Here is a 23558-nt window from a genome sequence, read left to right as displayed (position 1 = left end):
TAAAATAAAAAGAACATACAGATATAAAATAATATCCATCTATCAACAAACTTTATATAAAGAAACATAAGATGATTCAAAAAATGAAAGTAGCAAGGTTTGTTAACGTCTATTAATAATAAACTAACCAAAATCAGCATTTACATCCAACAAATATTAGAAACATAAATTTTATTTTGGTTGAATGGATATAACAGCAAATACTTAGTATGATCATGTATTGCATATACAATAATTTAAATTTAGAACTAATATATGCGATATTATCTAACATAAATACATACATAACTTATAATTTGTTAACTCGTATTGAATGAGGTTCTTCAACATCAAATTTATACATTCTAACAACATACCTTTTTCCTTTAACTTGTGGGTTCTTCATTTATTTGTGTGATCTCAAATTTATAGTTTTTGAGAAGAAAAAAAAACGTTATATAGGTCGTAAAATATTAGGCACCGATAAAATATTGTATAGTGTGAAGCACTCAAAGATTAAGGGTTCAAATTAAGTTTAAGAGACAATTCACTTATTTTAAGAATATTTTGAATGCAAATAGACTAATTACGTGTCTCCTTTTAGTACCAATTCATGACAAATTTCTGTTTATGTTAGATGGAGGGTCAAGGGGTAACACAGCTACATGCCAATAACCTTATCGTCCTAATTACATATATTAACCTTTGTAACTTAAATAAATTTATTACAACCTATTTTTTCTTTCATTGTCACAACCCGTAGTTGTCAATAAACTCTGCTTCTAAATAACTCCAATGAAAACATAGTGAATTCTTATAACAAACGACATAAAATAAGTAAATAACACAATAACAATTAAAACGCACAAAAATATAAATTTGTTTTATAATATTCAAAGAATATTTACCGTAGACCCATCCAGTAACATCAATATCCGTTAATCATTTTCACATTATATGATAGACACCTACAGCACAAATTTTAGGAAAGAACAGTTAAACATTTACGGTTTATCAAAATAACATAAAAAATTGGTCATTAGAATGAAAAGTAAAACCTGATACAGAGACCGAGTATACAACATACTGAATGCAATTAATTCATATTGATGTTAAATTGGTTACTGCAATTTTGCAAAGAAAAGTATAAAATATGAGAAGTGAAAAATAAAACTATAACTATTATACTGTTCTCGAACTCTACCTTCGTGTATTTACCAAGATCTTCAACTTTTTACGATTTCTTATATCCTCACACATATCAAAAATCTCTTGTTTGACTTAAACAATGCTTCTCTCGGATTGTTTATATAAATATGGGTTGCATATGAAGTCGTTTAAGTTGTTTTAACAAATATATGTAAGTGGTAATTAATGCAATGATAAATGCTTTTAACTTTTGAGTTGTCACATTATTATTATACTTAAACTATTTTTGTCTTAACATTGTACTCGCAACTGAAAGGTCGTATCACTCTAAAAGCATAAATTGAGTTATCACCATATTAAAGCAAAAGAATATTAATTTTTTTTAAATAAATGCCATTTACCATGTGGTTAAGTGTAGAAGATGGGTAAAAATAATAGAGTAAATATGTGAAATAAATGGGCTAATTTATGACAATAGTAGTCAAGGTTTAGATATATATAGATAGATAGATAGATAGAATATTAAAAATAATATATATAAATACAAATATATAACATGATTTATTGATTCTATGGTGTGTGGTGAGTGGGATGGTTAAGAAATTAACTTTAGTCAAGAACATTTTTTTTTTTTGGCGAAAAAACATATTATATAAATAAATAGAGAGAAGATCAGACGATCTTGTGGTGTTACAATTGACAGATTATACAATCTGTTTGACAACTATTGAACTCGCCAAAAGAGAGGCGATCTTACAAACAAACTACAAAATTGAAGGCAACGGCACAAACCGGGAAAAACAATCCCCAAGAACCAAACTAACAAACAAACTAAAACTGTGCCCGCTGCATCTTGACGTAACCACCAACAAGAAAGCCTGACCCAAAATAAAGTTCCTCACCTGAATTGAAGCCTGCAACCGCGAGCCAGAGCCCACACGTCACACACTAACCGCATCAACCTCCGTACGAATATCCGAATCCAAACACCCGCCTGGAAACCCAAGAAAACCTCCCTCGAGGCCGCATCGACCAGAAACCCAGATTAAATCCTCGATGATCAACACCTCCAAGCAGACCCCTGAAGCAGCCAGCCCAGAAACCCTAACCAGTCAAAGCCCAGACCAAACGGAGGAAGGGACACCAACCGAGAAAACAACCCGAAAAACCACCCTTTTGGCACTCAACGACTCTAAAGAACACCTCTCACGACCCTAAAGCTGCCAAGGCGGCAACAACACCGGAACGCTCCGAACCGAAACCGGTGACGAGGAAAGACGAGCGAAACAGACCAAACACTCAACAAAGGAGAACGGCCCAGTCAACAATAACCAGTCAATCTGGAAAGGTAAAAATCGCCATTTTTGCAAAATAGAGAAAAGCCGACTTTAGTTAAGAACATGAATAACTAACCTAATTAATAGAAATAGTAGACAACTTTTATAGGTTTATAGAAGATTCGAGATGCCATGCTGTTTAACTTTAAACAAAAAAAAAAAAAAAAAAACTAGTTTAGTTTACAAACACTCATACAGTCACAAACACAGGAAAACAAAAACAATATTCCGATCAAATTAATGGCGACGGAAGGAATCTCAGTCGCAGGCGATCTTGTCGACTTCTTAAACGCTTCTCCAACAGCCTTCCACGCCGTCGGTAATTCATTAAATTAATAAAATCATAAAAACAAATCCCTAGGAATTGATTAATTCAGTTACAAATTGTTATTATCTGATTACCTTGATGCAGTCATCTTTATGATCATCTGTATGTATATATTTGTGATTAATTGAATATAAATTGTATTATTTTTTAGATGAAGCGAAAAGGAGATTAAAAGTAGCAGGGTATGAGCAAATATATGAAAAGGGAGATTGGAAATTAGAAGCTGGAAAGAAGTATTTCTTTACAAGAAATTATTCGACTATTGTTGCTTTTGCTATTGGTAAAAAGTATGCGTCTTTTACTTTTTTCATACAAGATTTTTTGATATGATTTCTAAGATTTCATGTTTTAGTGTTGTTGAAAAAAAAAAATTTATGTTTGTTTTTTTACTTATTTTTTTTCTTTTAATTCATGTTGTGAATATGTGTTATAATCAATAGTTAAACTTATGCATTATGGTAATATAGACATTATTAGTTGGTAGTATTGGGAATTAATTTGACTTGATAGAATGAAGTAGCAGTAACAATCTATTATCATGAAAATTTCAGTTTTGCATGATTAAGATAATTATATATAAATCTTGTTTCTTGTCATTTCGAGACTTTATAATGGAATTAGCTTTTGGGTGTATTAATCTTGTTTCTTGTCTAGATATGTCGCTGGCAATGGATTCCACATAGTAGGTGCTCATACTGATAGTCCTTGTCTTAAATTGAAGCCTGTCTCAAAGGTAACGTCTTTAAATTCTTTTAAATAAGTAATGAATCCCCTTCAAGTGTTTTCTTCTCTAAAACTTAGTGATTTATTTCTTTAGGTATCAAAAGGTGGTTATTTGGAAGTTGGCGTTCAGACGTATGGAGGTGGTTTGTGGCATACTTGGTTTGACCGCGACTTAACTATTGCTGGAAGAATGATTATTAAAGAAGGAAAAGGCGACTGTGTAACGTACTCACATCATCTTGTTAGACTCGAGGAACCTATAATGCGAATTCCAACCCTGGCAATTCACCTCGACAGGTAGTCTATTTTCATTTGTCCAGGTCCAGTAACTGGTTTAAATGTCTAATTTTTTACTGTAGAATGTTACATGAAATAAAATTACACTTTGGTCAACTTTCAACCCGTTGAACCTGTATGAGCCATTTAGCCTGTTTCATTTGTTGCAAACTTTGTTGATTTGATCCGTTTGGGATTAAACATAATGAAATTGACGTGTTCATAAGTAAATGGTAGAATTGCTACCTTTAGTTATCCTCCTTCAGTATTCATGCTTATGATGGTTGTATAGGGGAGTTAATGAAGGATTTAAGGTGAATACGCAAACTCATCTTGCTCCTGTCTTGGCAACCTCTGTTAAGGTAATAATTAAATTATTTTGTATAAAGTTTCTGTTTTTGTCAGACGACAATATGAATGCTCTATTTATAATATTTTTTATGACATAAGTAAGTATACTCTCTGATAGGCCGAGCTCAATAAACCAGTTGCTGAGAATGGCCCAGATGGGAAACCCAAAGAAGGCCCGAACACTTCCAGTATCCAGAAGCATCATTCACTTCTTTTGCAGGTAGTGTACTTGAATTATTTATTTGTGTTATATTAAGCTTTTTGACGAAGGTCCGAGGGGGTGTTTGGACGTGCGCTATGGAACTGATATGATTATAGTGACTTGAAGCTATAATATTTTAATTATTTTAAATGAAGTGATCTATATTCTGAATACTAAGGGTTTAATCAATGAATTTCAGCTACCAGTTTTATATTGGCTTCACAAAAATTGATATACAGGAAAAACTATAAAAAACGGGTTTACCCTTTTTATCCTTCCAGATTAACGTCTGCAGTTTTATCATCAACAATTTGATAAAGAGATTAATTCTTTGAATTACATATGATAGTTTCTTTGCCCTTAGGGGAAGTGTTTATCAGTAAGTTTATTTATTTTTCTGTTTATCATATATGTAATATATAATATGCAGGGAACCAATGTGCTCGTTCATAGGAGGGTTATATACTATATGCTAGCTGATACAAAATAAGGAATCATATTTACAATTGGATATGTTAATAATAATGTATTATTGTGTCATTAATATCATTAATTATTATAATTAATAATTATGATTACCTACAAAAACAATGTGAGTCTTTTCAAATAACTACTTTCTGGTGCAATGTAGTCACTAATTTTCCCTTTCATTCTCATAGCTTCTTGCAGCAAAAGCTGGCTGTGAACCAGAAGACATTTGTGATTTTGAGTTACAAGCTTGTGACACTCAACCGAGCATTATTGCTGGTGCAATGAAGGAGTTTGTATTCTCAGGAAGACTTGACAATCTTTGTATGTCTTTATGCTCTTTAAAGGTACCAGTTACTTCTTTGCCCACTGTCTTATCAAAAGTAGTATCTTCAAGTAGCAATCTTTTTCAACTTTTCTCATGTCTTGGAAATGTAATAATAATTTGATTAATTTCAGGCTTTAATAGACACCACAGCTTCAGAAAAAAGCCTTGAAGACGAGAGTGGTGTAAGAATGGTGGCATTATTTGATCATGAAGAGGTTGGGTCCAATTCAGCACAGGGAGCTGGATCTCCAGTCATGTTTGATGCCCTAACCCGCATTACAACCTACTTTTCCTCTCATGCACAGGTAGGAGCAGCTTCATATTCTAATATAATCTATCATTAGATGAAGTGGGTACCGAGAAAAATGGATAATTTTAAGGTATGGGTTGAAACTGGTCTAAATGGGTAATTTTTAGGTATGTGTTGAAACGGGTTGGATTGACCTGGAAAAACTTGTCCAACTTTTTGTGTGAATTAGTAATGTTATTAATATGATTAGAAAGTAATTTTACTCATCTAATTATTTGAATTAAATGAATCAGTAAGTTGTATGTGTTAGTAATACCCTATGGGCGACTTTTAACACATTTGTCTTGCTTTTCTTTTAGGTTTATTTTCCTTCTATTTTTAACACTATTATACTAGCCTATTCCGAAACTTTCCATTCAAAAGTGAATGAGTTAAAGAGTTTAATTGACAGTCAGGCCCGTAGTCATTACTTTGTTCGTCTACTTTGCCATATTATCTAAGTTGTAACCAGCATTATATTCATTTATGGGTGCTTTATTTGAAACGTGGTGGCATTGTAACCGGAGTAGGTGAATTTCATACCAATATTAAAATTAGATGATGTGTGGAAATCAAAATAAAGATTCTCATGTAGGTTGAAAGGTGATAACAGTAAAAAAAAAAAAAAAAAAAAAAAAAAAAAAAAAAAAAAAAAAAACACTTTGTAGACGAGTTTAACAACAATCAGAAATTTATTGTTTCAGTTACATTGATTATTGATACTTTGTTATCTTTGGATTTGTGCAGACACTAGAAAAGGCAACTCAGAAAAGCTTCCTGGTGTCTGCTGATATGGCACATGCCTTACATCCAAATTATATGGTTTGTTAATATTAATCTCGCAATCAGGTTTCAGCAATTAATAGTTATCTCATTAAAGGTCTCATGTCAAAAATTATTGTTTGATTTCATAGGATAAACATGAAGAGAATCATCAACCTAAGTTACATGGTGGCCTTGTGATTAAACACAATGCAAACCAGCGATATGCTACTAATGCTGTTACTGCCTTTATATTCCGGGAAATAGCAGCTAACCACAATCTTCCTGTTCAGGTTCCTTTATTTATTACTCCGTATTTTCTTGTTTTCGACATTTTCATCTGTTCAAGGTTTTGTTGTTTGTCTTTTTGGCTCGGTTGCACAATGGGATTTAGATGCGACAAATTTCAAATTTTATACGTAGTATTTTTTTTTTTTGTTTTGTTTATCGCTTTCACTTATCAACATCTAATATTCAACTAAAGACCTTTATGTACTTAAAAATTAAATCCTACTCTTTTGAGCCACAAGTTGAAGAATTTAGTGATACAATTGGCTGATTTGGTAATGGGTTTAGGTTAGTTTGGGTTACACCCATTTGATTTATTTTGGTAAATGTTAAACAAGAGAGGTGGCTATTTTGATCTGTTTACTTGAACGGGTTAATATTGTTATGTCTTACCTTTTAACAAGCCAAACAGGTAAACTCAAAAAAAAAAGTACGGAGTAGTTTAAAAGACAATTTTGATACTATTACTTGAATTGGTTAATAGTGTTGTGTTTTATCTCTAATTAATGGTCAAACAGGTAAACTTATAACAAAGTAGTTTAAGATTTTTTTTATTTAAAGTTTAGTTTATATCTGAAAAAACTACTATTGCTATGGATAAATTTTTAAAAGTCGGTCAACCCAACGGACAGAACAAAAACTTGTATGTTCTGTCCCATAAGACAACCTGTCATTTGATTAATATAAAATATCCCTAATTAGTACTTAATTCTGAACTGTTACCTTAATTGAAAAAGATGAAAGCATCAATTGTTATGTACCCAACGTGATGTTTTCTGTCTGATGCAGAAGGCTAATTATTTAAAAGTTTATGTAAAACAGGACTTTGTTGTTCGAAACGACATGCCATGTGGCTCAACAATTGGACCCATTCTGGCAAGTGGAACTGGGATTCGGACAGTTGATATTGGAGCTCCACAATTGTCAATGCACAGCATCAGAGAGATGTGTGCAGTCGATGATGTTAAGCATTCGTACGAGCATTTGAAGGCATTTTATGAAGACTTCACTTCTCTTGATGCCAAGATTGCAGTTGACAAGTAGGTCTTCAGTGTCATTTATAGTCAAAAAGACTTCATATTATGGCTTCACATTTTCACACCTTCTGTTTGCTTTTGCAATTCTGTAACCTTTGCTTTCAAAGTGGTTTAGACTCGTAATGAATCATTCCAGTTGGTGCAAATGAAAATCAATATATCTAGAAATGTTTAAAATCAGTGATGGCATAAAGCATACAGATTGTCAGACAGTATCAATCAATATATTTAGAAATTGACAATGATATATCATATATATGGATGGATATATGAATGATGCATATAAATGTGTTTTTTCTATATAAATTAAGAATAAAGACATGTATCATGAATTTATTCTTTATAATCCCAACCATATAATTAACTATTTAGACTATATTTCCCTATAAACACATAAAAAGTAGTTATAAATTAATTATTGTAAATTTATTTTTAATTTAGATCCAAGTTCAATAAAAACCTTTCAGTTGTTAATATATATCTATATAATCTAATAAACCTCTCGAATGATAATGTCATCATTAAGCTTGATTTTTATAATAGTGATGTCATAATTATATATTAATTTAATTTAAAAAATAATACAAAATCTTTTATAAAAGAAAATATTAATCTCTCTTAAATTGTAATTTATTTTTCTAATAAAATTTAAAAGGCATTTATTATTATTAACTAGTGAAATGACCCGTGAAAACACGGGTTTGTTTAAACGAAACAGTTTAATGATATGTTTTACGTATTAAGTGAATGTAAATGTTTAGTTTATTGGCCCGTGGAACCACGGATTACGACTAAAAAACTTGTCGTTGATTTTACAAACATAAAGTTCGCTCAAATTTGAGTATTTATATTTATATTTTTAATAATAATAATAATAATTAATAATAATAATAATAAATTCCTTTTAAATTTTTTAGAAAAATAAAATTACAATTTAGGAGAGATTAATATTTTCTTTTATAAAAGATTTTGTATTATTTTTTAAATTAAATTAATATATAATTATGATATCATCATTATAAAAATTAAGCTTAATGATGACATCATTATTTAAGAGGTTTATTATTATTATTATTATTATTATTATTATTATTATAATAATAATAATAATAATAATAATAATAATAATAATAATAATAAAAACTTAAAAGTTTTAAAACTTACAAAAAATTAGTGGGAAGCCTAGAGACAATCTGGGCCCCCACACCTCTAGCAATAGCAAAACCTATCCTAGTAAAAATATGAGCAGCAGCACCGGCACTAATATCTTGCGCCATCGAACTCTTCTGAACCCGCTTTAGCAAAGAAACAGCCTCCTTCTCTAATTCCCCCAGGGAAGAAAATGAGAAAGGAATGAAACCATAACCAATCGCCTGACAGCTAGATTCGTACTTGACCCGCTTCCGACGAGCCGCATCAACCACAGCACGTCCAGGGACAAAGTCAGAAAGCCCAGACTGCGTCAAAGGAGAAGACCCTGTCAAGTCAACACAAACATCGCGACCACAATCCCAGGAATAAAGTAACACATCTGCAGGTCTGAGGGCCCTGTCGTTCCCTCCAGACAACCCAATGTCAACCTCCTTTCTCGCTGAAATCCCAGATCGATAACAAACATCAACAAGGGAATCCCGAACAATATTATGTCGATGCTTAATACCCACCATACCAGCACAAGACACGGCGTGATCCCCGAAAATATCCCCAGTAAAAACCCTTGAACAGGCAGAGCATGCCGTCGAGATAGAGAACAAAGGAACACCTAACCGGTAGCACAACACACATCGGTAAGTCTTTGCGTTCATCGTCTGACCCAACCACAAAATAGGGACTGCCCTTAGCCAAGCAGATGTGTGATCACCCTGCTGTGATTTCCGTAAGGCCGATTGTCGGGGAGATAACGAAAAAGTGGATTCTGCAGAAGCGGTAACCTTTGTGAAATAAACATCTGCCAATTTCTTCATGAGTATTGGGGCAGCGACCTCACTCGGATTACCTAAAATATCAAACCCAACCGTATTATTAAACAGACCCAATGCATCTTCAAAATCACGACCAAGACCAACTTTGAGAACTTTATGTTTGTAAAATCAACGACAAGTTTCTTAGTCGTAATCAGTGGTTCCACGGGGCAATAAACTAAATGACTTTAACATTTACATTCACTTAATACGTAAAACATATAATTAAATTGTTTCGTTTAAACAAACCAGTGTTTCCACGGGTCATTTCACAAGTTTTAAACTATACAACGCTTTATTATTGCAATATGTTTTATCCAACTTTCTTCAAATCCAAAATACATATGGAAGATTCGAAGGTGCAAACATAATTTTTCTAGGATAAGAACCGAATAATACAGAAGGCCCATATGGAGTACTCCATTAAATATGGCCCGGTCCATTTGGAACACTTTTAGAGGTCAACAAGTGAAAAAGGAAGTTTACTAGTAGTCCCACATCGATTAGTAGGTAGAGGCGGAGTGTGAGAAATCTGATATAAAATAGACCCAATGGACCTATATCAAAAAATACGCAGCCAGCCAATGAGCACAAAGCGAACTATTCTTTCGCCTTTTACTAAAGAATACCGTGTGTTCGTTGCATTCACTGGCATACGACAATTTTTGTAGAGCCTCTTCTTCTTAAATGAAGAGCTCCAACCAATTCCAGTTTAACTTTTTATTCAGTCTCTTTAGTTATGTAGCAAATACACACCTGATAGTTAAACACCAGATAATTAAACAGTCAATGAACAGAAACTTTAAATACATCTGTTATGAAAAAAAAGGGCGTAGTAGATCGGGCCTTATCATCGGTGAACGCAGCCAAATGAACACACTCCAAGAATGGTCTAACTATTAATTTTTGTTCGCAATTATGATAATTAGCTTCTTCAAAGTAAAACAATTCTTGATGTAAAGCACCAGACTTATTTATTGAATCTAAAGTTTTAACCTTTTAAAATTTCACCAATGTAGAAACATAAAAATAAACTAAAATAACTGCAATGATTTAATCAGATCAGTTCTTGGCCTGCTCTTTCTCAAGCATTGCTCTGGCTCTCATGGGCAGACCATACAACCTTATATATCCAGCAGCATCAGCCTGATCATAAATCTGTCCGCTTTCAAAAGACGATATATCCTCTCGGTATAAACTATTCGGGCTCTTCCTGCTTGCAACAAAAACGACCCTTTGTACAGTTTCAACCTCACCGATCCAGTGCTCGTTTTAGTAATATTCTTCATGAACGCATCCATTGACTCCCTGAGCAGGTCAAACCATCTCCCTGAATAAACAAGCTCAGCGTATTTAAGCGCCATGGTGTCTTTAAACTGGATGGCTTCTATTTAAGCTACTGAAATTTGAAAAAGCCGGTAAATTAATCTTCAATGCTTATCAGTGGCGAGTTTAGGTGTTAGGGACTGGGTCCCGTGACACCACTAGTTTTTCGAAATTTGTTACAATTTTTATTTTTATTTTTTATTTTTATTTTTTTTTTGTATCGGACACCACTAAATATAATAATGTGACCTCATATATTTTTAGAATTTAGAATTTAATAGTTTGGACTGCTAAAATATTTGAAATTAGCCCACTTATGATTTTATGGTATGGACCATTTAAATATTTAAACACAAAAATAAACAAGCCCTTATCAAATTTCGTATTGAATATATGATAGTTTTGTATACGGGCTTATTTGTGGAAATATTAATTCCCTTTTTGTATATGTGATATTTTTTGTATGATAGTTGTTGTAACGACAATAGTAAAAAATATGAATAACCTTATATTTTGCGAGTACTATCCAATATTATGTTTGTCTTTTGGGTGTGACTCGACCCAACCCGATTTGACCCGACACATTCAATATTTTGTGCAAGTAAGTTATCGGAAAAAAAATTTGGGACCCCATTAGGTTTTGACCCTAGAATCGCCACTGATGCTTATAGGCTTATATTTTTAAGTTTGATGATCATGTGGTACCATAAGCTCAAACTGGTAAGCTCTTGAGCCGTAAGATTGAGCTTATCGGCCTATCCAAACTTTAATAAGCCCCGAAAAATGCAGAGTCAAACACCCAAGTAGATTTTATTAGTCTAACCATTTGACATATTAGAGACGAAACATAGACCAAATGGTCCTTTTTATAAATGGGTAGAAATTGGCACCTTTACCTTTTAATTATAACTACCCGGTTACAGTGGCGGAAGCAGGATTTTTCTTCACCGGGGGCGAAATTTTTTTTTAAAACCTTAGCAACTTTTTTGGGCAAAATACGGAGTTTTTGGGACAAAATTTTGAGGTTTTTGGATAAAATTTGAAGGTTTTTGGGCAAAATTTGAAGATTTTGGGGCAAAATTTAGAGAATTGTGGGCAAAATTTGAAGGTTTTGGGGCAAAATATGTAGGTTTTGGGGCAAATGGGTTTTGGGTTTGGGGCAAATGGCTTTTGAGTTTGGGGCAAAATGAAAAAAATTCAAATTTTTACACTAAAATTTCGAAATCGACTGGGGGCGGGCGCCCCCCCTGCCCCCCTCTAAATTCGCCCCTGCCCGGTTATGACTTAAAACGTCACCTTTGCAATCACGGGTCGGGCCATTGAGGTTCCCAACAAGTACTTTCTCTCGTACACCGCCCCAGCTCAGAAACACGGATACACATAGTCTTTTACAAATTCCTCCAGTCAAATCTTTAACCACCAATTGACAGGCTCCACTCGCCTTGGCCTTTGCTTCCAGACCCTCCAACTCTGACAACCCCTACAAAAATGCAAATAAAAGTATAATATTTAATAATATAAACATGATTAACTAAGAAAAGCTCCATCAAATATGTTACAGTCTTATACAAGTTAAGCACTTAACAACATTACCAGTAAAGCACACAACTTCACAACCATAATTCTCTCTACAATATAAAGTAACAAATTAGGTAAAAACTCATGTTCCTTGGTCTATGTAAAAATGAGAGTAAATAGCAAACTGTTGATACAAGTACAAGAACACTATAATCGACAACAAAAATGAGTATATAGCCTTATTTATTTGGGAAATGATCCGTACATCACCTCATTTTTGTCATACACCACCAAAACAATTATTTGGACATTTCTACCCTTCCTTTGAGAAGTTAAAGGGAGTTGGTGGTGAATAAAAGGAAGGGTAAAAATGTCCAAATAATTGTTTTGGTAGTGTATGGCTAAAATAAGGTGGTGTACGAATCACCTCCCTATTTATTTAGACATTTGTGAAAGTATATAAAGTTTTGGAATCAAAATCCCCCGTACAAAATTCTCGTTTCTTCCATACAAACAAAATGACAAATTTACCCTCTATCACCCTTCTAATTATAGATAGACGATTCTAGTAGGGTTTTTGATCACCATTGCCCAATTTACCTCTCAACTCAACTCGCAAACTGTAGGTATGTTTCTTATTAGCTGAATTATAGTGTCTGTTCACCTTCGAATCATTAAATGATTGTATAACTGTTCGTCTGTTTGAATATAGTTCAATCGTATCTTAATATGTGCGTCAGTTGATTTGATTAATTGATGTAATTTGTGTATTTATAACAGAAATATGTAATATTTATATGTGTGTGTATGCGCTGTGATCTGAAATTGAACTAATCTACGTGGTTATATTTCATGCGTGCTATGATTGAGTTTGAGGTTTATGATGGTGATGATGATACTATCGTTAAATTTTGCAAAAAGCTACCAACTTTATCAATCTATTCGTTTTCGGTATCCAATGTTTTAACGCATTTAAGGTTCTTGGTTTACTTATAATTTTTTACTCCGTACAAAAAAGTGATTTTCTTGTTACTTAAACCGAGTTTTTGAACCATCACCCCTTAAAAAATTATGTTTTTAGACGTCTATGGGATTACATTACTCTGTAATTTACCATCAAATAATTTTTTATTAATTTCATTTTTGAAGCATCGGCACCAAAAAAGAACCCCTTTTCTGACTATTTAAAGAATAATTATACCTGGTTGTCAAATAGTCCCTTTATTGAATCATGAGTGTGGTGGTTGAATGGTTAAGACCCTGGCCTTCCATAGTGGAGGTCAAGGGTTCGATTCCAGGCACCCACAGTTATCCACTCATGGCCACGGAGGTTCGCCTGCAATGACTCCGGGCTGCTCGCGTAGCGAGTAGTCGCCCTGAGATTAGTCTAGTTGACCGTTTGGATACCCAGGTAAAAAAAAAAAAAAAAAAAATAGTCCCTTTATTGGTGGTAAACAACGAGAAAGTATACTTAAGTGACTTGAATCGGCAAAAAATAAAGTGACTAAACGAGAAACATATACTGAAATTTTACCTTTTTTTTGCTAACATTTTGTTTATGTTCTGTAATATTCACTGTATGTCTCAAACTTGCATAAGAGTTTAGTTTTTTTTTTTTTTGGTAAAGGCATAAGAGTTTAGTTAATTGCATACAAATGGCTCCTACATTTTATGTTGGTTCTGAGGCTGGGCTTAAAAAGCTTGATGAGTACCTATTGTCCCGTAGTTACATCACCGGGTAAGTTTTTTAATATTTATTTTTCGTTAAGCTGTGTTTGGCCCATCACCGTTTTAATTATGCATATTCAAGATAAGGTTTATTTTCCAGGTATCAAGCTTCGAAGGATGACCTCACTGTTCATGCAGCTTTCACAAAACCTCCATCACCACAATATGTGAATGTATCTCGTTGGTATAATCATATCACCGCTCTTTTAAGGATCTCGTAAGCTCTTAAACCTTATTATGTCATTAACACAAGATTCTTTATTAACTACGTTAATTTACTCTGACATACAGTTTGCTCTGTATCATCAAGAATGTTAGAGTGGGATAATGAAATGGGCTATTTCAGTACAACATTGCCCAAATCCCGCATATGCTGGATAGTTTTACAACCTTTAGTTTCCAATCGAATCTTTTGACAGCGTCAAACAACATATAAGTAAATGGGTCAAAATTGCCACCTTTAGAGACTATTGGTTAATTCTATTTTATAGTGGTGTATTCGCTGAAGGCAGTGGCGTTGTTGTTGACGGATCCGCTTATTTCCCGGAGGAGGCTATCGCAACTCCACCCGTTGCTGAGACAAAGGCGTGTCTTATAAACTTCTTTTTTTTCTTTATTATCCTTTCTTTAAAATATGTATTAAGTGCATCATTTGTGTGTGACACATATTTTGACAAATTGTTACGGATTCAGGGTGCAGTAGATGAGGATGATGACAGTGATGTGGATCTCTTTGGTGAGGAAACCGAGGAGGAAAAGAAGGCTGCGGAAGAACGTGCTGCTGCGGTTAAGGCATCTGGAAAGAAGAAAGAATGTAAGCTTAATTATTAATTATTATATCAATTAATATTATAATCTGCAAACACATGTTGTTTTAAAGATATATCACATGTTCACTAATCTTTTTCCAATCAATTATATTATCAGCTGGTAAGTCTTCGGTCTTATTGGATGTGAAGCCTTGGGACGATGAAACCGACATGCAAAAGCTCGAGGAAGCTGTGAGAAGTGTTCAAATGGAGGGCTTGCATTGGGGTGCATGTACGTTACATTTTTTGTTATTAAATTATACTGATGCCAGAAAAACGACTCGTAGTAAAATAAGTCTTATCTATAAATCTGTATGACAGTTAGAGGTAGCAAAGTCTACCCGTTTGCTTATGGATGGGTTGTTTTTTTTTCCTTCCTAAAACATGTCAAAATCCATTCTAGCTACAAGGGAATTGTTCTAATAAGTTAAAAGGCGCCCAAACTCTACTTGTAATACCTCTTAATGAACACGTTAAGTCTTTATTAAAAGAGTTGGATGAAAAAGCTTTCCTGGTTAACCCACTTGTTTTGACTGTTACCCAACCCACCCATCTTGCTACATTTTCCACCTCAATCGGAAGGGATAAAGATGTTAAATTGTGGTAGCTTTTGTTAAATTATAACCACTTCTCTAATGGCTTGTAAACTTGTCGTATGCAGCCAAGTTGGTACCGGTTGGATATGGTATTAAGAAGCTGCAGATCATGATGACCATTGATGATGACCTGGTGTCTGTTGATTCACTCATTGAAGATAAACTTATGGCAGAACCAATTAATGAATATGTTCAGAGTTGTGATATTGTGGCCTTCAATAAGATCTGTAAGTTGTTGCTAAACCCAATTCCAACATCTTAAATAATGCAACTTCTTGATTAACGTTTCACATCTTGTTAATATATTGATCGATGGTTTGTATATCATGATGCAGAATTTGTCAACGTTGCTCCAATGCATTGGGATGTGCGAATGCTTCATGATAGTGTATTGTATTAGTGTTGTGCATCCGTTTAATTCCTCTGTTAGTGGTTCTATCTCTCTCAACTTTTTAGCATTTTGATCATGTTTGTGTGTGTTTGTGACTTGTGATCTTATCCTCTTACGGGTTTAAGTAGATTATCGAATATATATTTTTATATGTTTTTTTTAATGCCACGTTTGTTTTATACAACTATTGGTAACAACCTGAAAGTCATCTAAATAAATTGCAGAGCATACGACATCTTAGATACATCTTTACTGATCTAGGGGTGTTCATCGGTTCGGTTTTCGATTTTTCGGTTTATTCGGTTCGGTTTTTTCGGTTTTGAAATTCTAAAAATTAAAACCAAAAACCAAACCGAAACCAAATTCAAATATCAAAACCAAAACCGAACCGAACACCAAATTTGAATTCGGTTCGGTTTCGGTTAAAACCAAATTAACTTCCACATCGATTTTTCTTTTACTTTTTTCTCAAGATGTAAATAAACATTATATTATTAACTTTGTAAGTATCATACTAAAATAATATATATAAGCGAACGTATATGCGTATTTTATAAAATAAAATAAGCTTATATAATATCTTAATACAATACATTTTATATCAAAAAATAAACAAAACCAATACCAATAACAAAATTAAAACTTTATCTGTTTTAGTCATAGTGTATACTTTCTAATAATAAACTGTTGTAAAGCAGTGTATATAAATCTGATTGATTCAACATGCGCACACATATAAATTGAACTGAATAGCAAATCGGCTTGATATGATTACAGTTTCAAAAATGTGGAGTTAAAAGGAAAATTATGAAATTAAAGATTAAAATAGGATTTCAATCCAAGTAAATCGAATTTGACTTGAAGAGTTAAAATATCTATTCAAAATCGTTTCTCGTACATGTATACAATAATATAAATAACTTAAAATATTTATTTAATATTGTATAAATTGAATTCGGTTTTATATTCGGTTTTCGGTTAACCAAATTAAAAAATTTCAAAACCGCAAACCAAACCGAAAAACCGAATTAAAATTCGGTTTCGGTTTTTCTCGATCCAAAAACCATTTTTCAAATTCGGTTTGGTTTTTTTCGATTTGGTTTCGATTCGATATTCGGTTTAAATGGTTTCAAACCAAATGGTGCACACCCCTACACTGATCATAAAGTATTTACAATCGTAACAACTAACTATTAGTTTTCATTATCTTAAGCAAACTTAACCCAACCCTAACCAAGTGAATCACAATACTGGCTACCCATTTCATATTTGAATAGAAAAACAAAAGGCTCAAAGATACTGACATCTGTCCAGGGTTAAATGAAGTGAGAAGCAAAACCAAAATATTGTTCAAAGAAAAAGGAACAAAACTGATTACAGAGTCCCACATCCGCTAGAAACATAAGTTACAGAATATATTTAAAGGCTGTTTGGAGTGAACAATTTGCTGGGCTTGGTCACATTAGTCTGTGATCCAACTGGAAGCATTAAAATTATTGAAGGGTGAGGAGCTAGGGGCTACTTTGGCTCGAGAGTTTGTTGGGGGTTAGCTGGTCCAAGGAGGTTTGTATCGGTGTCGACACTGGAATAGTGCGCACTTTCGGTGAATTTGGTGTATGCACGGCCATGGTGCAACACCCTCGCTGAATATGCTAGCAGGCATGGTCATAGCCTGATCTAGTTCGTTGTTATCAAGCCCAATAGTCCGTCAAGTGATCCAACTGGAAGTATTAAAATTATTGAAGGGTGAGGAGCTAGGGGCTACTTTGGCTCGAGAGTTTGTTGGGGGTTAGCTGGTCCAAGGAGGTTTGTATCGGTGTCGACACTGGAATAGTGCGCACTTTCGGTGAATTTGGTGTATGCACGGCCATGGTGCAACACCCTCGCTGAATATGCTAGCAGGCATGGTCATAGCCTGATCTAGTTCGTTGTTATCAAGCCCAATAGTCCGTCAAGTATTCGTGTACTCCAACTAGCTAGACCTGCGCTTCTCTCATCCAAAGTGGATCCCCTTCTGAACCCAACAATAATTTTATGTTTTTTTATCCCCGATCTAGTTCGTTGTTATCAGTGGCGATTCCGGATTCGAAACTCAATGAGGTCTCGATTTTTTTTTTATGTACTAATTATATTTGAATGCTATTTTATTAGTTATTTACCTTAAGAAAAACTACAAATTCGAAATTAATATGAGTCTGACTAGTTAAATTTACTCTTATCCTATACAGTGTAAGGAAAAAGCTATAAATTCAAAAAAAATATGGGGTCATGTTGTTAAATTTAGTGGTGTCCTATACATTTTAAATGGTAAGTTCTACATAACATTTTCAACTAGTGGTGTCCCATGATCTTACGGGTTAAAGGATAAACTCGCCACTGGTTATTGTCAAGCCCAACAGTTGATCAAGTATTGATGCACTCTAGTTCGTTGTTAATACTATTACGATTTTTTATTTTTTATGCCCTGATCTAGTTCATTGTTATCAAGCCCAACAGTTGATCAAGTATTGATGCACTCTAGTTCGTTGTTAATACTATTACGATTTTTTATTTTTCATCCCCTGATCTAGTTCATTGTTATGAAGCCCACCAATTGATCAAGTATTGGATGAATACATAGGTTTGGTTATATACATGCATAGAGTTTTGTCATACTTGGTAAAAGATGCTTGTTTTTTACATGGCTTCTGATGTCTACTTTAAGAAAATTGCATGGATGCCATGATTTACTGTAAGGTACTGTAGGGCTGCTTCTAATAAGATATCAAAATTTTTGTAAGTGAGTCGAAAGTGAAAGTGTGTTTGAGCGTCTTAGCTTGTTTGCTGCTGCTATTCTTTTTTTTCTTTTTCGATTCCTTGACTTCCTCAATTGTGTGACTTGTTCATTTGTGGGACAAAAGTTGGTCAGTATTTGTATGTTATAGTGATGTGTGGTTTGTGGACTGTGTATATTCTTGTTTAGATGTTGCTTACACATTTATTGATTGGTTAAACTCTTTAATGTATATGTTCAAATGGGTTGTTGAAGTATTTGAAAGTTGAATTTGACCTGCTTTTTCAAAAACATAATACTCCGTAGATGAATGGATTTAATGTTTTGGCATGATATATTAAGGTTTAGAAACATCGTTAATAACAAATACATGGATAGACATGTATAATTCACATGAACAAGAAGTGAAACCTGCAATTTTCAAATCCAGATATTTTGAACCTAAATACCAGTAAATTGCAAACAATTATTCCAAGTAATCTAACTGCAGGCCATAGAAATTGGAACACTTAATGTACACGAACTGATTGTATAGCATTGAGATTCAATACCAAGCAAGGGCGGATCTATTAGAGCAAGGGACACCAGTGAAATACCTGATGTAGTGGAACAATATCTGAGTTTTTAACTAGTGACACCAGTGAAAAAAGGCGGATTCAGCTTAGACCACTATAAACTATAACATACTTCTTTAAAAAGACTGAGTGCCACGTAAGCGCCACCTCAACACTTCATTAGAAAGACTGAAAAAGACAATATGCAACCAACAATAACACACTTATTTCAAAAGACTAGGACCCTCTTATTATCATCATCATTCAATTAAAACCTCTTTAAAAGAAAATACGTTACATTTTTCTTGGATAAAAACATTAAATAATTTAAAATAAAAATTTTGGAGTTGCTTTTAAAAATAAAATAAAAAAGAGTTAGTTCTATTTTTTGTGTGGTTGGAGTGAATGGATAAATTGAATTGAATTTTACTTTTAATATTTTTGGTCCTACTACCCCAATACCTCTCGTCTTCTTCCGTTTGCAAAATGACTAATTTGATTTTAAGTTGTAAAAAGACGAGGATGACTGTTAATTACCTATGGTGTCATTTTCAACTGTAAAAAAGACAGGCCCAATAACCGTTGGCCATGGTCTTAGTACAACCAGACAAAACGATATAAAGAGTTAAACACAATCAACAAACCACGAAGAGCTAAAGAAAAACGCAAAACTCCCAATCTACCGAACTAAACAAACTAACTAAACTTAAACGAGAACAAACAAGGCAAACGTTATAAACGCAGATTTTAGGTTAACGAGGGCAATTTAGTAACTTCATCACTCGTCGAATGATAGTAGTTCAAAGGAGCAACAAGGAAACGGATTATAAACGAGCGCAAATATAATTCCAAACGAAGCCGCAAAACTATTGAGAAGAGAAAAAATCATCACAAAGATTCATCTCACAAGATCGGAATTTAATTTAAATTTAAATTTAAATTCCTTTAAAAAGAAACCCCAAATTTCAACAAGCATTACATGTAAGTTTTAATTTTTCCCTTCTGTTTTCTGTTTTTCACTATGCTAAATCTAGGGTTTCAATTTTAAGCGGACCACATTTGTTGAATCCCCACAGTTCAAAATTCACTAATTCATCTTTCCTTTTATCTAATTTCAATCTTTTTGCTTACCAATTTTGAATGAAGAAAGTTTAAATGTTGACCTAAATTAGTGTTTCACACACACCATATTTCTCGAACTCCCACAAGTTGTAATTGCACTGATCTGTTTGTTTTGTTACTCCGTATTATTTTTAAGCTTTTTGTGTACCCATATGCTTAATTAGCAATTTGAAGGAACAAAGTTTTAATCTTGACCTAATTTTCTTTGTAATACCCACCATATAACTTGAGCTCTCACTAGTTCTAGCTATATCGCATCTTTATTCTACAGTAATTTTTTGCATACACATTTTCTAAGTGTGTTATTTGACTGAAGAAAGTTATAATCTTGACCTAATATACTGTCCAGCATGTTACTTGAACTACCACTATCTAGTTACACTGGCAATTTTCATTTCAATCTCTTTGTTTACCCATTTGTCTAATTTGCTACATGAATGGAAAAGGGTTAAATATTGACCTTAATCTAGTGTTTCATACCCACCATATTACTTGAACTCAGATTAGTTCTAGCGACACTGTTTTGTATAAATTTGATCACTGTGTATACCTTTTGTTTAATTCAAATCAATTTGTATACTTACTGTTTAATTCAAGTCAATTTGTGTACCTATTGTTTGATTTGCTATATTAATGAGAATTTTTCATTGTTGACCTAATTTAGTGTTTCATATCCACCATATTTCTTGAACTCATTAGTTGTAGCTGCACAATTGTGTATGTCAACCCTTTTATATACCCATGTCCTTAATTTGCTATCTGAACGAAAAATAAGATTGAAACTTGACCTAATTTTGTGTTTCAGGCGTGGTTTCGATTGAAAGTATTGATTAGGATTCTTTTGACAAGAATTTGAGAATATAATGGCAGGCGGTAGTAATAATATGAATAATTCTATAAAAAATATTGGCAGTGTAAGTGGACCAACTGGTTTTGGTAATTCAGGTGCAACAATACCACCTACTCAATCTATGGGACCACCATTGAACAACTCGAACAACCAGTTGTCTGAGCCGCAGGCTCAGGCATTAGCTCACGCTCAGTATGTTCAAGCTCAGGCTCAAGCACAGGCTCGAGCTGCTCATGCCCGGTTTCAGGCTCAGTTACAAGCTCAAGCTCAAGCAACACAAGCACAATCGGTTACTCAGAAGCAAAGTTTATTAGGAGGGGTTAATAATAATAGTAATAGTAACGTTGGAGCTTCATCACCATCACTTAGTACTCCTATGAATGCGAAAAGATCGGGTCAAAAACCGTCTTCTCGGGTTCCGAGTTCTTCGGGTGGTGCTGCTGGTTCGCCTTTAAAAACCATGGAGCTTACACCTGCGGCCCGTAGACGAAAACGGGGCCCACCCGAGAACCAAATTCCTGAAAAAGTAGCCGCCATTTTGTCAGAATCAGCTCTTTATACTCAATTGCTGGAATTTGAGGGTCGTGTAGATGCGGCTTTAGCGAGAAAAAAAGTTGATATTCAAGATTCTGTTAAGAATCCTCCTCGGTTGCCAAAAATGCTCAGGATTTACGTTTTCAACACGTTCGTAAACCAAACCCAAACCGGATCTCTAAAGGAAAATGCTGAGTTACCTTCTTGGTCTCTCAAGATTCTTGGTAGGCTATTAGAAAATGGGTCGGATCAACAAAAATCGGGCTCTATGAACCCAAAGTTTTCATCTTTTTTCAAGAAAACCACTATTTACTTGGACCAAAATCAGTACCCAGATAACCATGTGATCTTGTGGGAAAGTTCTAGATCTTTGGCACTTAACGAGGGTTTTGAAGTGAAGAGAAAAGGGGATACAGAGTTTACTGCTATAATCCGATTAGAAATGAATTACACACCTGAAAAATTCAAACTTTCACCCGCTTTAAGTGAAATTCTTGGACTAGAGGTCGAGACCCGCCCAAGAATTATCGCTGCAATATGGCAATATGTGAAAAATAAAAACTTACAAATCTCGACCGATACTTCATTCTTCACATGTGATCCTCCTCTTAGGAAACTATTCGGTGAAGAAAAGGTGAAATTTTCAATGGTTTCTCAAAAGATTTCACATCATTTGAGCCCACCTCAGCCTATACATTTGGAGCATAAGATCAAGCTTTCGGGAGATAATCCATCCGGAAATACATGTTACGATGTTCTTGTTGATGTTCCTTTTTCATTAGATAAAGACATGTCTAATTTTTTGGAAAATATGGAGAAACAAAGGGAGGTTGATGCTTGTGATGTAGCGATTTGCTCTGCAATTAAAAAGATCCATGAACATAGAAGAAGACGAGCTTTCTTTTTAGGGTTTAGTCAGTCACCGAGTGAATTTGTTGATGCGTTTATTGCATCACAGAGTAAGGATTTGAAAACGGCTGCTGGTGATGCTACTCGTGATGCTGAGAAAGAGCGAAGGTCCGAGTTCTATAATCAACCATGGTTAGTTCTTTTTTTTGTTGTCAAAATTTGTTAATGTTTTTGTTCGGATCAAAAAGAATCGGGCGGGTTGATTTTTAAAATCTTTGTATCAGGACATTATTTTATAAATAGGAGTAAGTAATAAGTAGTTTTTTTATTAATATGATTACAAAACTAATAACTTTTTCTTATCTAGAAGTGGTTAAGGAGGTAGTATGCGGTCAAAATTGCACTTTGGGCGACTTTCGATCAATTTCTTTATTTGCTTGTTTGACCCTGTAAGATAAAACATAACGTGATCCGATCCATTTGCAAGTAATTGGGTCAAAATTGCTACCTGTAGACTCTAGTATGAGAAATCGAGAAAGCATCATCCATATAAAGTAAAAACTTTATTCAACTTGATACGCAGTGAAAGATACTTGCTTTTAGGGCATAACGTACACGTGATAACATGTTGAGTCGGGGTTTAGAATAAGTTTTTTCTTCACACTCATCAATCATATTTTCGGCAGTACGACATAAATTTCTAGAATGGGAAATAAGTCTTGTAAAAACGCATACAGTTGTAAGCGTTAGTACGATAGATCTAACTTAGGTTCATGCACTTGATAGGGTCGAAGATGCTGTTATTCGTTACTTGAACAGAAAACCGGCTGCAGGAAGTGAAGCACCACCTGGAAGCATATAGTTTAAGATAGTTGATAAATAGTTTCATATGTGGGCCATGGGGATAATTTCTGATCTAACAACTTAAGTTATCCTACTTGGTGCAGTATTAGATTTTAGTTTTGTTTGTTTCTTTGATAATTTCTTGTAATATTTGTTTGACTTTGTAGGAGTTTCTTGTTATGATAAT

General features: G+C 33.9%; 3 protein-coding genes and 1 non-coding gene across 4 annotated transcripts; all 4 read left to right on the top strand.

Annotated features, from left to right (window-relative positions):
* Positions 1–2644: 2644 nt before the first annotated feature.
* LOC139839365 (probable aspartyl aminopeptidase) lies at positions 2645–7735 on the top strand. Its single transcript, XM_071829418.1, has 11 exons — positions 2645–2784; positions 2945–3080; positions 3448–3526; positions 3611–3813; positions 4085–4154; positions 4262–4363; positions 5005–5160; positions 5273–5446; positions 6178–6252; positions 6345–6485; positions 7303–7735. Exons 1-11 carry the CDS (start codon positions 2706–2708, stop codon positions 7522–7524), a joined length of 1437 nt encoding a protein of 478 aa, XP_071685519.1. The 5' UTR covers positions 2645–2705; the 3' UTR covers positions 7525–7735.
* Positions 7736–10053: 2318 nt separating this feature from the next.
* Positions 10054–10173, top strand: LOC139846329 (U5 spliceosomal RNA). Its single transcript, XR_011759048.1, has one exon. It is a non-coding gene; the product is annotated as a U5 spliceosomal RNA (small nuclear RNA).
* A 2663-nt stretch (positions 10174–12836) lies between these two features.
* LOC139839580 (elongation factor 1-delta-like) lies at positions 12837–16009 on the top strand. The gene is made up of 8 exons (XM_071829674.1): positions 12837–12948; positions 13950–14060; positions 14151–14267; positions 14542–14635; positions 14744–14864; positions 14978–15091; positions 15521–15682; positions 15791–16009. Coding segments are annotated over exons 2-8 (693 nt in total). The 5' UTR covers positions 12837–12948; positions 13950–13977; the 3' UTR covers positions 15793–16009.
* Positions 16010–20025: 4016 nt separating this feature from the next.
* Positions 20026–23558, top strand: LOC139839899 (SWI/SNF complex component SNF12 homolog). Its single transcript, XM_071830104.1, has 3 exons — positions 20026–20154; positions 21101–22720; positions 23315–23558. The coding sequence occupies exons 2-3, from the start codon at positions 21159–21161 to the stop codon at positions 23388–23390; spliced, it is 1638 nt and encodes a 545-aa protein (XP_071686205.1). The 5' UTR covers positions 20026–20154; positions 21101–21158; the 3' UTR covers positions 23391–23558.

Source organism: Rutidosis leptorrhynchoides, chromosome 4, assembly GCF_046630445.1.
Source record: "Rutidosis leptorrhynchoides isolate AG116_Rl617_1_P2 chromosome 4, CSIRO_AGI_Rlap_v1, whole genome shotgun sequence".
NCBI lineage: Eukaryota > Viridiplantae > Streptophyta > Magnoliopsida > Asterales > Asteraceae > Rutidosis > Rutidosis leptorrhynchoides.
Note: the sequence above shows the minus strand (reverse complement) of the source record. Positions and strands in the feature narration are given on the sequence as shown.